Here is a 16,872-nt window from a genome sequence, read left to right on the forward strand (position 1 = left end):
ACATCTTCATGTCTTTTCAAATTAGAAACTTGGACTATAAGTCCTTGATTTTCCAAACTTCACTTTTCATAACACTTCTTTGAATTGAACTCTAATCATACCTTGACCATATTTTGTGAATACTCCTAATCAATTAACTTCACACATTCAATTGTTTTGGCTTCGTCCATTGTTAATATGTTTTCATACATTGGCCTTAGGTTTTAATTACCATAGTGGTTGATGTAAATCTTACCTTATCCTTAGTGAGTTGATTGTAAGTCTTCCATACTTATTATAGGGTTAACCCCTCAATAGTATGTTGAAGCCGTCCTCGCATGGTGGATTGTTGATTCGGGTTGAGTTTTCTCCCGTTGGTAATGAAAAGCCTTAGTGCTTGTGTTTAAAAATGAACTCACTAATTTTTGGAAATCTTTTAGCCGAACTACGGCGTCTTGATCCTTACCTTTGATGGAAGGTACGTAGGCAACGGGTTCATCCGTTCAAACACAAAAATAACTAACTTGTATATTCTTTTCTCATCATCCCATTCATGTTTGCACAATATGTCAAAAACAAATGAACATTTTTATACAACAAGTGTGAAAAGGGCTCCCTAGGAGTACCTAGGACGTGATGGGTGCCTAACACCTTCCCATTGCGTAATTTACCCCTTACCCAGATTCTCTGATCTTTTATTGGTTTTCTACGTGTAAAACTTCTTAGGTTTTTGTTCGCTTTTTAACCAGTCCTTAGGATAAATAAAAGTGCGGTGGCGACTCGATTCATTGTATGCTTTGCTTATGGTTTAATCAATAAATCATATAGCGACGAATACACCGCTACACATCAATTCCATAACTAACTAACAATAAATTAACAATAGCAACAAGGCATTCATCTAACTGCATCAACAACTAACTATAACAAAAAATATACCTAACTTCTAACAGAAACTTCAACCTAACTAACTCTCACCAATCACTATGCCTAACAGTTTCAGAACTTGTAACTACCTCATAACCATTTTGCAATAACTCAAATTTCTATAAAACCTCATCACCACACTGAAAATCAGGACCTTCATTCATCACTTCCGGGAATCATTCCAATCATTTGTCACTCTTATTTCTTCACTCTCTCTTAATTCAACAACCTCACCCCCTCAATTTAATAACCTCACACTCAATCACTCTCGAAAATTTCACAAGATCACATCACCAGAACTCAACATAAGAATAGTAGAAGGAGAAGAACATAAGGAAAGGAATAAAGGATTTAGAGCAAGAACTATTACCTGAAGTTCAGCGTCATCTTCATCTTCTCTTACAGGTAGGCTTTTGATTTCTCTCCTTTTCGCTTCAAATTAGTTATAGAGATGTTGTCATACCCCAAAATTTTCCCGTTAATCTTTCAAGACAGTCTTCAAGGCACTCCAACTCATTGTTCAAGGCATTGATCTTAAAAGAACAAAGACCCAGCACACAGGTGGCCAAATCCAGAAAATGGCCCAAACTGGCATGCTCGCTAGGCGAGCAACTCCTTCGCCTAGCGAACCCTTCGCTACGCCACTTGCCTAGCGAAGCTTGCGAATACCAAAAAATTTTGGGCTTCATTCTGAGCCCATCAGGTTACAAAAATTATTATAAATAGCAGAGCTTCATTCAGAAAAAGGGGACAGAGGCAGACGGACAGAAACCCTAGCAAGGAAACCCTAACAGAAGCAATACAACAAACCCTGGAGGCTAACCCAGAGAATTCAGAGCAACCCTCAAGGAAACCCTGAAGGAAACTCATCTGCACCAAGGTTACCTCCGCCCAACTCAATCCGGCGCCAACCCTAAGAGCGACTTGCCAATTCAAGGTTGCAATTCAGTTGCAAACAGGTTTGCGTTACTATTACCGCTTTATGTTCTTAACTTGCAGGTGGCATTATGATTGAACCTATAAAAATATCTTAAGTTTTTGCATGTGAATTTAAGTATGTATGAATATCTTGAACGTTTAACCATGTAATTTATGTAATGGATGCCATAGGGTTTGGAGCTTTCTGGAATTGTACTGTTACCAAAACCAGAACCCGCAGCCGCTCACTAGCACATCGCTAAGCGAGCATGTAGCGAGTCTTCGCTAAGCCTTCGCTAGGCGAGGCAGGGGCGAACGTGACAGTCGCTGATTTTTCTGTTCTGTTCTATGCTTATCTGATCTGTTTTATTCTAACCATGCGTTATTTTGCCTGACATTCCTACCGCTGTGTTACTTTTGGGTGTAATTCTCGATTGCACCCTGATTTGGTATTCTAACCTCTTTGCTGAATTTTGTAAGGGTTCACATACTCCCGGAGAAGGTAGCTTGCTAGGTATTCCACTTTATTTGTGGGATACCCTTGTGGAGATTCACCCTAATTACCTAATTGATTATAATGTGGACCTAATTACCTAATTGATTACAACTACCTAATTGATTGTAAAATATTGCCTTTGAACATGTGATCTTGGACCTCTCTTTGTTGCCTTACGGTATTACGGTATTATGGTCATGTCCCGCGAATGTGGGGATACACTTAGCAAAGACCCTTCGATTAAATCATCATGTCCCTATAAAATAAATCATTGTCCCTCGGATGTTGCTTGCGAATATATGATTTTGTCCCTCGATGACCCGTCGTTGTAGCCTACGGTTAATGATGATCGTCCCTTCGAATGCTAAGGTATCCTTACAAATGTTGCCTTCCATGACCAATCGATGACCCTACGATGACCCTTTTACATCCAAAGGATAAAACTACTTACTTCTCAATAGTAAGGACAGTTTTACCCTCATAAGGATAGGAAATACCCATAAAGACCTTAGGTAGGTATAACTCTTAATTGCTGGCTCACAACCTAAAACATTTTTCATACCTCACACTTTGCAAATACTAGAAAATCACCACTTGGTATACATTCGTACTAGAATCATTGCCAAGTTATATTTTTCTAAACCGCTTTCAAAATTAAACGAGATAAATACTTTGTATACATTCGTACAAGAATCATCGCAAAGTTAAACTCTCTTTTCAAAACATTTTTTAAGCAATTCACAAACACTTTTTCAGACAAACATAAGTGATCCAGCAATTAAGAGCCCATGGATAACCATGGATACAAAGGGTGCTAACACCTTCCCTTTGTATAATGTACCTCCCGAACCCAAAATCTAATCAAGGTCTTTCCTGTTCTTTTCCACCTTTCCTTATGGGATAAAAGAAAAGTCGGTGGCGACTCTTGCTATCCGCGACATTTGCTTTCCAAAGCAAAAACACACAAAGTCAGTTCACCGTATGACAGATGTAATAAGGTGTAAGGAATTAAGGCTTCGACCATTTGGGCTTTGATTCCATGGATCTCAATTTGGGATTTTATATATAGGATTCTTGAATAAACATCTTCAGTTTAGAGGATTGATTAGGAATTGATAATGGTTTTGAATAGAGCACGAAGAGACGAAGAAATTGGTGTTTGAATATTATGGATTGATCCTCCGCCGCCGCTGGAGGCTATTTCACTGAGTGCGTTTTTTGTCTTTTTAATTTGAATATGAATTCTCTCTCACATGTGTGAATTGGGCTCAATCTCCCTAGGCCCATTCTTTTTCACTTTTTGCAACCCATAAATACTTTTCTTACACCCCTAATTCCAAGAGCTAAAAACCAATTAGGGCATGGAAATGGGCCCTACGTCATGGCTATTATTCACACTCTTTTCGGTCTTAATACCCCTACCATGTTTGTATTTTTTTTTCCTTTTTTTATTTGCTATTTTTGTTATTTTTTATTTGATTAATTTTTTTACTCTTCTTTTAATTATTTTAATGCTTTGTGACATAAAAAAAATTAGGAATTGATATAATTAGAATTAATTTAATCTTCTAATTACTTAAAAAAATGATTAATATGGAGTTAATTGGAATTTGTAGTGTTTCATTGATTCACTCTTAAAAAAATTTGAGCCATAAAGATAGAATTTGAATGCTATTTGTATGTTAATATTCAATTAATTTTATGGTTAATTTGCATTTAATTTCCCATTGGATTTTAATTCTTTTTTTGATTGAAAACCACTTGGTCACATGATTCCATTTAACCTTATGTTTCATTTTGATGCATGATTAATATTAGACCTAGTTTCTAAGTTTGCATTCTTGTTGTATCCATTTCTCATTTGTATTACATGATTGTGAATGTGCTTGTTTATTACCATGGTCACTTGATTATTTTAGGCATGGTATTATTGTGTTCTTGTATGAAACTTTCTTATTTCATGTATGGTTTGTAATTTATCCCCCCCCCCCCCCCCCCCCCCCCCCCCCAATTGTGGGTAAAATATCCCTCATTTTCATGAACATGTAATAGTTTAGGATTTACTTTCCTTTATCGCTTTCATTTGCATGTTAACTAACAAGATAAAATCGAAATGATAAAAAGAACTTTTCCAAAGAATAAAAATACACTTGATCCAACGTCAAATGCTTTTCCAAATCAAATTCACTTGAAAGCAACGCGAGTGCTTGATCCAACACCAAGTATCTCATCCATTCCATTCTCACACTTCTATCTCTATCCCATTTTCACATCTTTCACAAATCATTTCCAAACACTTGATTCAACATCAAGTGATCTTTCAAAACATTTTCACAATAAACTAGACGGAAAAAGACGGGATGTAGGTACTTATGCACAACATTCTTAAGTACTTGGGTTGTCGACCGTACCTACATTGTGGCCTGATACTTGACTTTCATTCAAAACACTTAACAATAAAACGAGTTCAATCTGGTGCTCTGAGAGTGAAAAAGAGTGGTTAGGATGCCACTATCCTCTCAACTCCAGAGTATTCTGATTGTTGGCCATACTTAGCCAACAATTAGATTTTTGTTTCCCTCTAAGTACCAATGATTAAAATCGGCAAACAAATTTCATAAACAAAAATTCTTTGGATGAAAAAGAGGGTTTGGATGCCACTGTCCTCTCAACTCCCAGGTACTCATATTGTCGGTCGTACTTAGCATGTGGTCTGATACTTGTCTTCTATTCTAAAATCAACCATAACTCTTCAAATTCAATTTTCCGCCTTAGGGAATCCAAAACCCTTTCAGAAAGGACATGTTACTTCCGTTCTACCGTGGTATGAAACAATGCTTAAAAGCCTCTCATGCACAAACATGCAAGTCATGTTTAACTACTAGAATATGATCCAATCGCATCCATTCTACCGCAAAAAAACAAATGCTTAAGTCTCCCATACACGAGCATACAAGCAACATTAACTGCTAAAAGTGAATGTTAATATTGTTCACTAAAAACAATCAACAAACGCTCATTTTCTACTTGAAACTTCAAAGCTATGATTTCCTTATTGCACTATAAGAATACGTAGGCATAAGATTGCGAGATCTTTGCGAACACACTAATTTAAAACTTATTTTTTATCCTTAAACCAATAACAAGTAACCTTCATATAACAATGTTCATACGCAAATTGGACAAAGTGGTTTCTGTTGAGTACAACAGATGTGAGGGGTGCTAATATCTTCCCCTTGCATAACTGACTCCTGAATCTGCTCTTGGTTGCGATGACCATTCTTCTGGGGTTTTATTGATATTTTTCCTTAACTTTATAATAAATAAAATTCGGTGGAGACTTTGTATTTTTCACGGTGCAACACTTTCATACGATTAAGATAGATATATTCGATTTACCGCCCTTCATCACACCATCATCATCAAACTGAAGCCTTTTCCAGTGGGTATAAACCTTATCCATTCGTACTAGGCTATCAAGTTTCACCTTATTTAAAATTAAACAAGAAAATGGAATACCGTACGTCTACCTAAGTGTACAACCACATTTTGAGCTATCTCAACTTATTTTTTGAGCTCATTTGGCTTCGTAATGAATAAAATTAAATCCCGTTTCAGATATATTGTCCACCAACTGTGAATAAATATTGTTGTCCTTAAATTCGTGTTATAACACTGTAATGCTGCGACCAAATGATATTTGCATCTTATTATGATGATTTTGGATAATTTGGGTCACAGAGTCCCAATATCTACATAAATCACCTTTACTATTTCCCAACCAGTTCTTCAATGTAGCATGGGAAAATTTTACTTTGTTAGTTATTGTATTTTCGAAGTGTCTAACCTGATTGATCCAAGCACAAACAATCTTCTCATCCACTTAGTGTAGAATTGTACTTTTAACATATTTCAAGAAATCTTGATATTTCTCACACACTCTTCTGAAATGTATTACATATTCGACATATAACTTTTTTGTAGAAGAATTTATTATAACGTTTTAGAAATCCATTATGCTTTCCAATATCACACTAGCTCTAACCATTTTCCCATCTTCACCCTTTATTTGTTTGATCCCTACCGCAAGCTTCATTCTACTTCTCACATTCTTTTTTATGTGATACCTAAAAAGTAATACATATGATGTAGGAAACACCTTTGCTACCGAATTCATCAGTGCAATATCGCGATCGATGATAATGACCTTTGTCATGTTTTTGGGATCCTTCAACATAGTCTGACACACTTCTAAAGCTCAAGTAACATTGTCTTCCTTTTCACTTTCCAGAAATGCAAACCTAACCGAAAAAGTCATTTCAATATAAGTAACACCAATGATTTCCAATAGTGGAAAATTGTACTCGTTGGTCTTAAATGTTAAATCAATAATGAGTATAGTGGAAAACGTGTTAAACAAATTTATGGAATCAGGATGACTCCTAAATATATCTCGAACACTTTCTCTATCATCACACTCTTTATACTTAGACACATAATGATTATCATCCAAAAGCTTCAACAATTATTGCAATTCAGTTCTACTCCCTCTTATTGCATTGTTGTTTGGGTACAAACATTGTATAGTTGCTTAATATTTGCAAGTATGTTTTAGGAACGCACCATTCAATGTAATGTCATAAAGAATTTCCTTCTCTTCAACCTTAAGGCGACATGCAATGAGATGACCGACTAACTTGCGACACATGTCATGATTATGTATACCACAAATCACATTATATATATATATATATATATATATATATATATATATATATATATATATATATATATATATATATATATATATATATATATATATATATATATATATATATATATATATATATATATATATATATATATATATATATATATGTATTATTCACCATAAGATATTCACACAACTTAAAAGAACACTCTCATTTCTTCGAATCTGTGTCATCCTGTTTTAACTTCCAGATATGATTTATGTATTTGGCATTTCTTCCGCATCTCAGTGTCACAAATGTCGGTCTTCTATTAGAACTATTATTTAACTTTCCGATCATAACTTGGAAATTTGGCAGCCTCTATGCGAATCCAATGGATCATATGTTCACGAACTTCAAACTTGTGTTCATTTGTAAATTGTTTACCAACGTCTACCTTGACATCAACCGGCTTGACATACGTAGACACAATAATTTTGGGAACAACATCAGAATGCACCATACCTAAGGTCAATCATAACAAAAAATAATTAAAAATTGACCAAAGTTAACTATAAACTAATCCAAAAATACATTGTTGCATGACATTCAACAGAAATTCTGAAATATATTTTCGATCGCAATGATCATTTTTTCAAACAGAAAACCAAGTTATATGAAGTAACGAGGAAGAAAATATATGTACATTACATAAAATCTAACTTCTTTTGCTTTTATTGATATGAAAATACAGAGAAATATTATTTTAAAATAGAAAAGTTGATTTAGCGTGGAAGGGGTTTTGGTAGGGTTTAAAGAAGAAATGGCGGTGTAATCATGTGCGAAGCGAACATATAAGATGATATTTTATTAAATTGTCCGCTTGACAATTTTAGAATTGCACTTCCGTATTTGTCACTAAATCATTAAATTAACTAAATAGTTGTAGGAATTTGTCCAAAAATACAAACATTCGAACTAGTTTTTAAAAAGAGAAAAAATATTCCTACACCAAACAGATACACTTACACCATATTTCACTAATACGTGAACACTAAAATATTATAATAATATTTATAAAATAAAAAATATATATATATATATATATATATATATATATATATATATATATATATATATATATATATATATATATATATATATATATATATATATATATATATATATATATATATATATATATATATATATATATATATATATATATATATATATATATATATATATATTAAATGATCCTGATATAAAATTGTATGATTAACAAACTTCGTATTAACTAACTTGGATGATTATTCAAAATTATTTTTGATACCTGATCGTTTATTAAACAATTTCATAACTTTATTAACTAATTTTTAATTTTTTATTCATCAATTTGATAGTATAGTAAAAATCATTTTTAATATACGAACATGTATTAATCAATCTCATCACTTTATTAATTAACTTTTTATATTTTATTAATCAATTTTATTTCATTATGGTAAATTTCCAATTCTCAAATAATGGTCATGCACTATTATACACTATTCAAAGGTCATATAAAATACTTTTTTATTTAAAAAATACTATTTATCATATAAATATGATAAATAATGTGTATTTAATATAATATTTTTTTTTAAAATAGCATTCTTGTTTTAAAAAAATAGGAGCATGTACATTTTCTCATGTGAAATAACCAAAACTATTTAATAAGTTTAACTAATAATTTTAATAATTGGATTATTCCATGAAATAGCATAACATAAGAAGAACACAATTTTCTTTTGCCACACAAGAATCACTTTTTCTGATTGCTGCTAATCCAATTCCAAACGATTTTTTTCACAGCAAACCTTCGAGAAGATGGTAGTTGTCGAGCATCAGGAGACTGAGGATCGAAACCCCAAACCCTCCAACGCCGGTACAAGTAACGATGCTTCCGAAGGTTTTGAAACCGCCAGTGACACCGATCTCGGCAGCGACGTCGACGCCAATGACGGCGGTGCAATCAAACACAAAGAACGGGAACATCTTCAGCAACAGAATCAACATACTGAGCAAGAGCAGGAGCAGGAGCAGGGTGATCCTCAGAGAATGATTTCCTCTGACGATGCTTCAATCAACGAGGAGGAACTGAAACAGGTTGCGAAATCTAGGGTTTCGTTTGTAGTTTATATTTTCGCCACCTCAGTATTTGTACAGTTTTGATCATTCGATTGCAATTGGTTCCTCTAGAAATTTAATATACTTGTTACAATCTGATACTTTCATTATTTTCTATGATATGAAGTGATATGATTGAAGAGTAACTCATACTGAAAACAAACCACTGGTTTGATAAGTTTTAAGGCGCTGGAGGTTTTCCCTGCATAAGCCTAGTTGTAGAGCTGTAGTCATGGTTTGACGAGTGTAAAGATTCACGTTCAATTAGGAATGGTTGATTCTCTAATGATCCAAGTTGGAGAGAGGTTTTATACATTTTTTTGGTCTGATACAATTATTCAGTATTCTTTTTGTTTAATTGTATTTGGAACTGTGGATAGCTTTCTAACAATGGTGAAGCATTGAAAAACAAACTTATATATTGTGTGTGTCTGCTTTTCAAATAAAATCTTGCTTAACTGTATTAATGTTGAAGGGGAGCCTTGGTGTTCAGCAATGGGTGTTGCTTTTGGGTGACTAAGGCTATGTTTGGATTGGTGGAATAGAGCGGAGCGGAATGCAACATAATGGAATGTAATGGAGCGGATCAGGATGATACATAACGGAATGTAATGGAGCGGAACGGATTGGAATATAGATCCCATTCCATTGCTTGAGTATTTTATTAATAATGTTTCATTCCATTGCATACACCCCAAATCCGATGGAATAAAAAATGGAGGATTGGATGGAATGAATTTCATCACGTTCCATTCCATTCCATCAATTATTTGCATATTCAATCAATGAAATCACATTATTTACCATTTCAGTCTATTCCATCACATTCCACCAATCCAAACTTACCATAGGAGGTTGCATATTTGAGTTGTGGAATTAGTCCATTATAAATACGATAGACCCGTGATGGGTCTAACCCTTGCTTGACTTGTCATGGTTATGAACTTTCTAGCAACAGGTTTTTCTAGCTAGATTAATGCCAATTTCACTACTGGAAAAATGAAAGCATATCATACTGGTTGTTTGTGAAAACAATTGATTTGTCAGTTTTCTAGTATTGATTGATTTATTAAAGAAATGCTTCCTTATGATGAAATATAGTTTTTGAATGGTATGTTTTATGTAACAGAAAGCATTGATTCAAGCAAATGAAGCAAAGGTAGAGGGGAACAAACTTTTTTTAGATGCTAAGTATGAGGAGGCATTAACACAATATGAACTAGCTTTACAAGTTGCGCCAGATATGCCTTCATCTGTAGAAATACGATCAATATGCCATGCTAATCGTGGTGTGTGCTTTCTGAAAATGGTATGGCATCCTTTTGTCCTGTTAATGAGAATAGCTCTTGCCTGCATATTTGTATATCCTGCCTTTCATACTTGTCAACAAGATGAGCTATTAATCTCAATTTATTTTTATTCAACCGCCTTTGTCTAGTGATCTACTTCCTCCGGTCTCATATATAAGCAACTTTACAAAAAAGCTCACCCTTTAAGAAAAATGTCTAAATGCATTTCAGTCTTATACTCTTTCTAATTTTACCCTTACTTTTTGCTATGGAAATCGTTAAAAACATAAAAATGTGAAAAAAATAGGGGTATATTTGGAATAATGACATTGAATGTGATAATTATAGGTAACATTTGCTTATATTTAAGACCATTAGATTTTTTTTTGTTGCTTATATTTGAGACCGGACGGAGTATGTTGGTTCTTATCCTTTCTATATTTGAATTCATTTTAGGCCATAAGAATATGTCCAAACTTGGTTTAATAACCAAATATTGACATGATAAATAAGTTTTACACAAATGTCCTGATCATATTTCAACGATTACATTCTAAACAGGTTTAAATAAATAAGATTATTATGTGACAAGAATGAGTTATGATCGGATGTCTGTAAAACCATATGTTGTCATTGTATAACTAGTAAAATCTTCATAATTTTATTTTGAAGAGAGGCAAATTACTACGAGAATGATAAGATATCCTCGAAACCCTAAAGTTGAGATTAAACTGGATATCTCAAAATGTAAAGAATGCTCCAGGGTTACTTCCATACCAGAGATTAATTAATAGAAACGGTCATAAGCTGCAGTAGGACAGAAAAAGGAAGTGTAGCCTGCAGAGTGTAGTCTCCAATAATAAGTTTAATTTCAGGGAAAGGGGACACCTTTAGAGATTTAACCATTATGAGACCAGTGTTATCAAATAGTGGCGCCATGGCTGCTATGGTGGATATACATGGCGGTTTTTGGGCTCACCGCAATGGTAAATATTGGCCAATATTACAGGTTTTCCACCATAATCCGCTATAACGGCGCCGCAAAGCGGCCGCTATGGCGGGATTTTGGCTCTCCGCCGTGGACCACCATCTGCCATTGACAACACTGATTAGATTATGACCCAACCATAAGCAATTTAACATGTTTTAAAATGTTACTATATTTATGCTCTAGTATAAACCAAGTTTCTTGTAGATTTCAAATTTGAGGATTATTAATTTACTATGAATTAGCTTGGGTATTTACATAGTTACTACTATTCGTTCCCTGATGCTATAAATCTTAGCAAAGTCTGGATCCCGATTTGTTTCAATCAATAGGCCTATTTAAGCAAAAGAGAAAAGAATGAAAGTATGATACTCCGTTTTTCATTCTTGCCTTTGTTTCTTCTTTTTAGTAAGATACATGTTTACATTTCAATAAAGTTGCACTACAGTCTCTAAGGTTTTTGGTTTGTGATTGACTGAGTTGTTTCTTATTTTCTATGACACATATCTCAGGGGAAATATGACAACACTGTTAAAGAATGCACCAAAGCATTAGAATTGAATCCTACCTATGTCAAAGCTTTGGTAAGAAGAGGAGAGGCCCATGAAAAACTTGAGCATTTTGAAGAGGCCATCGCAGGTGAGTTCAAATTTTATAATAGAGCAGCGTAATTATATCAATGTCCTCTTGGGTTTTCACCTCTTAAACCTGACACAGGCTGTCTTTGGGAATGATATGTGCAACCCTTAATTTATGTATTGCTCTGTTACTTAACACCCTTCCTTGTTTGAGGAGTTATACCTACTTTGGTTAAGGGTTCTCCATTTCCTTTTGTGACTTACTAAGCAAGGGAGTTGTAGTTAATAAGAAGGGTGTAAGGTGACTGTAATATAAATTGTTAACATCCGGATGGTTATTGTGACCACCCTTTTATTTTATTTCCTAATATGGGTGACTTTTTTTTGCACACTAATAGCATTATGATTCTTACAAGTTTTCTTCCTTTATCGTGTCAGTCATAACCAGTTTTTCACTTGAATAAATCTTATCTTTCACTAATTGACAGATATGAAAAAGATTTTAGAAATTGATCCCTCAAATGATCTAGCTGGGAAAGCCATTCGCCGGCTAGAGCCCCTTGCTGCAGTAAAACGGGAAAAGATGAAAGAAGAAATGATTGGTGAGTCTTTTTCTCTTAGTTTTTCAAATATTTATGTATGTGCTTTATTTAGATTTTTTTGTATGGTGGTGTGTGGCCATGGTTTTATTGTTTTACCTGTTTTCTTCATTGTTAAATGTTTGTTTTTTTGACACCACACTGTTTAATGTCGATAGAGATACTTTAAACTCATTCCCATGTTTTCATCACACAGTTCAAGCTTCAGATAGATGTTCTTCTCATGGTATCACAGTCTCTATGACAAGTGATTTAAAAATTGATATTTTTTCATCTCCATTCTTCGAATAGTGTTGAATTTCAGCTCAACGTTGGTGAGACGGGCTGTCCACACTGTGATCGTTGAACTCTAGCTAACAAATATAATCATAGGAATCATAAATATAATCATAGGAGTTTATGATTCTTGGGAATCAAAATCAAATTAACTCACTTACTATGTTGGGTACTTGGGGTCTAAACTCCATAGCCCCCAACATTAAGTCACAGACTATAAAACATAAACTGACCCATTCTTGCAAGTTAACAATGAACCCAAACATATTATAGCTGGTTTATACATTATTTTAGGGAGGCCTAACATAAATATTGTCTGAATTTTCTATATATATATAGGCAGGACCGAGCTAGGCTTTGTCAAGCCCGAGTCTGACTTGCTAAAATATTCAAAGCCTAAGTCTGGCCTATAGCTTATCATAGGTTTATTTTTAGGCCTGAGTCTGACCTTTTCGAAGGTCTGATTGACCTACCAACCTATTTAAAAGCCAGTCTATTTCATTTGAACATTTGTAAATAAGAAATTCAACTAATGTTAAATAGACCAAAGAATTAAGAGATCAACGAGACAAAATGTTTGTTTTCATTGACTCATTCAAGTTTACCTATTAGCATAAGTTTGGTGATACTATCGGTTGGAGAGAACTTTTGAAAACATCTTATGACAACAACTTATGCCATTGTTCATAATGCTTTTTCAACTTATTTTTACAAGTTCTTCAAGATAACTAAGGTTAATTTTTGTATTTTAATTTAAAGCACAAAATACAATATAATAATAATAAATTTATTCACTTTTGTTTAAATAGGCCGGTCTGATAGACTTGAAAATCTTAAAAGGCTTTATTAGACTTATAAAATAGCCTAGACCTTTTCTATTTAAGATAAATAAAGCCTGACCTATTTTCACCCCAATCCCTATGGATATCCAGGCAGAACAAATTAGTAGGCTAAGATTCTTCTAAACTGCACTAGGGGTGCTATCCCTATGGATATCCAGGCAGAACAAATTAGTAGGCTAAGATTCTTCTAAACTGCACTTGGGGTGCTCTGAACTACTGCATAATTATTAAAGCTTTATTGTAGCTCATTATTTTCTGGCAATTGCGTATATGTATCATTCTTTTGATAAAATAAGTTTTATCTTAAACTGTGAGTAGTTCGCAACACTATTATATGTGCACTTAATTTTTCGCTTCGTTTAGTATCATTTCCTTAGACGTAAGTATTTCTTGATGCAGCAAAACTGAAAGATATGGGCAACTCTCTCTTGGGCCGCTTTGGGATGAGCGTAGACAACTTTAAAGCAGTCCAAGATCCAAACACTGGTTCCTATTCTGTCTCATTCAACCAGTAAGTTTGGTCGAGCAAAGTCATGCAGCACTGGTTTTGAGACTTCTTTGTTCATGCAAGTCACTAGGAAAATTCAGATGTTCATGTATATTGTACGAGAACTAAATTATACTACAATTTTATCTCCTTCAAAGGGTATTGGTTGATTTCATCACGTGAAGAAGATTGATAACAAATAAGTTTTACATAGTTTTTTTTTTGGAAAAATCTCAAGTTAGACGGTTGTGTTTCTTACGTCTTACCAAAACTTCAATCTAAGCTATATTTTTGAGGGAATCTAACCAAATTGCTCATTTTTTTGAAAACCACCATTTGGAGATAACGTTGTCGATTATAATATTATTCGAAGTTCCTAATTTTTTATTTTTAAAAGTTGTGTCAATAGATGCTTCTTCCATATCTTTTTCTAGAGGGTTCTAGTTGTTTTTTGTTGGGGGTGTAATTTTTTATTTTTAAAAGTTGCCTAACCTGGGCCAGGTATAAATCTGGGTGGGTATGAACTCGAACATGGATTGCTTCCAACACAAATGGGTCAAAGCGAATAGGCTGGCCCAGGCTAAGCATATCCAATCAATAGGTAGTGCACTTCAATATGCGGATAGAGTTTTAAGAGCAAATTAACGCTCGTAAATGGTTGGTCTTAGACAAAGAAACATAGAAACATGGGGACTCATGCTTATTAAAATTTAGAATATAGAAAATGGTCATAAACAAGGAAATTGATGCTTATTCACTGTCTTTAGTTAGATAGGGAGATATGCACCCTAATGATAAATGAATTGACCATAATATTCAAAACCCAGAATACGGTCATAAATGGTAGATCTTAGACAAAGAAACAAGATAAATGGTAGGTACAAAGAAACAAGATAAGTGGTAGGTACAAAGAAACAAGAGGATTGATGCATATTCATCATCTTTAGTTGGATAAGGAGATAGGCACCATAATGAGAATTGAGTTGGCCATAAAATTTAAAACCTAAAAAATGGTCATAATGGCCGATCTTTGGTAAAGAAATAAGAGGATTGATGCTTATTCAGTGTCTGTAGTAGGGAGATATGCACCATAATGAGAAATGAAATATGAAATGACCATAAAACTCATAACCTGATATGCACCATAATGAGAAATGAAATGACCATAAAACTCATAACCTAGAAAATGTTAAAAAAACTGGAAATCAGAACAAATTGGACACATTTTTCATACCTTTCTTACTTAAATAATATTACAACTCTTACTTGCCTAACATCATATACTATACACACTTTTTACACCCTTCTTACTAAATAATATTATGACTCTTACTGTCCTATCTCTTACTAGTCTAACACCAATAGAGTTATCAAACTAATGTACTATACGTGTTTATTTGGTGCCTACTGGTAAAACTAACATGAGTCACACACACTCAGCTCCAACAACAGTATGACCTTATTGCATGATGCTAAGGATTGCCACCAATAGCAACAACCACCACAACAACAATGATTAAACTGTCATAGTAAAAATCTTGACCGCTATGGAGGAACCACGTCGCCATAACGAGACATTGTAAGATAATGTGCATGATCTACAAAAATAATAAATGCGATCTGTAATTGATCGTCAAGACTTTATGGATCCCCAACCCTTATCGACAGAGATTTAGAACACATAGATCTCAGATAACTTCAAACTGCCTTTTCTTGGTGATGTTTGACGAAAAAGTGATCTTCAAGATCACATTATTGCTATCAACATGCAAATGATCATCATTGGAGCAACTAATTTCCTCAAATGTAAACTGATGTTAGGGACATGAAGGAAGTGGCCTTCTGGTGGTACATAAGCCTCCAAAGGTTCTCCATCACCAATTACTAGGACCCGGCGAAGAAAATGATCCACCATTTCTCGGCTAGCAAACACATGGAAGTATCTACCATGAGCCTTTCCATCACCAAGTATTTGACCACAAAGTATCAATTGAGAAATGGGCAAGTAGTGTGATCAAAAGCGATAAAGATTTGAAAATAAGGTGTTACAATTATAGTTTGAAGATGGAGAACATGGGAAGTTTAAAGCCTACCTGCTCTAGTTTGCACGAAGTTAACTACGTAAACATGAATATAAGGTAAGTCCATTGGAGGATACATTGACGACCACAGAGGATTTGTAAACATGTTCAAATATGCTCTAAAATCCACCAAACTATGGAAGTCAGAACCACATTGTCATGAAAATAAGGAGACTTTCAGCTAGATATGTCATTGGGGAGGACAAACACTATAAGATGTGTCAATCCACGCCCATGTTAAAATTCTTTGCACAAGAAGATGTGGGTTTGATGTTACTTGAGGTGCCCCAAGGCATATGTGAAAAACACGTTGGAGGAAGAGTGTTATAAATTAAAATTCTAAGAGTCGGGTAATATTAGCCTAAGATGCTCAGAGTTAGTGTCGAGTTTCTTAACCAATGCGACAAGTGTTAGAAACTTTAAAATTCCATCCACGCCAATGCCGAGATCTTACATTTGGTTATTTTCCTATGGCCCTTTTGTCAATTAGGAGTGGGCATATTGGGACCTTTCCAGCTGGCCTTAGGGCAATTAGAATTTCTGCTAGTCGGG

The 16,872-nt window shown here is 34.2% G+C and overlaps 1 protein-coding gene across 1 annotated transcript; it reads left to right on the forward strand.

The window, feature by feature from the left end:
- Positions 1-8,755: 8,755 nt before the first annotated feature.
- Positions 8,756-14,417, forward strand: LOC127086855 (uncharacterized). Its single transcript, XM_051027669.1, has 5 exons — positions 8,756-9,159; positions 10,310-10,489; positions 11,970-12,096; positions 12,524-12,637; positions 14,152-14,417. Exons 1-5 carry the CDS (start codon positions 8,881-8,883, stop codon positions 14,265-14,267), a joined length of 816 nt encoding a protein of 271 aa, XP_050883626.1. The 5' UTR covers positions 8,756-8,880; the 3' UTR covers positions 14,268-14,417.
- Positions 14,418-16,872: the final 2,455 nt, after the last annotated feature.

The sequence above is a fragment of the Lathyrus oleraceus genome, chromosome 5 (assembly GCF_024323335.1).
Source record: "Lathyrus oleraceus cultivar Zhongwan6 chromosome 5, CAAS_Psat_ZW6_1.0, whole genome shotgun sequence".
Lineage (NCBI taxonomy): Eukaryota > Viridiplantae > Streptophyta > Magnoliopsida > Fabales > Fabaceae > Lathyrus > Lathyrus oleraceus.

Coding starts and splice junctions, on each gene's coding strand:
- LOC127086855 (XM_051027669.1), top strand. CDS start 8,881: ATGGTAGTTGTCGAGCATCAGGAGACTGAGGATCGAAACCCCAAACCC. Junction 9,160..10,309: donor ACGAGGAGGAACTGAAACAG/GTTGCGAAATCT, acceptor TTTATGTAACAG/AAAGCATTGATTCAAGCAAA. Junction 12,638..14,151: donor GATGAAAGAAGAAATGATTG/GTGAGTCTTTTT, acceptor TTCTTGATGCAG/CAAAACTGAAAGATATGGGC.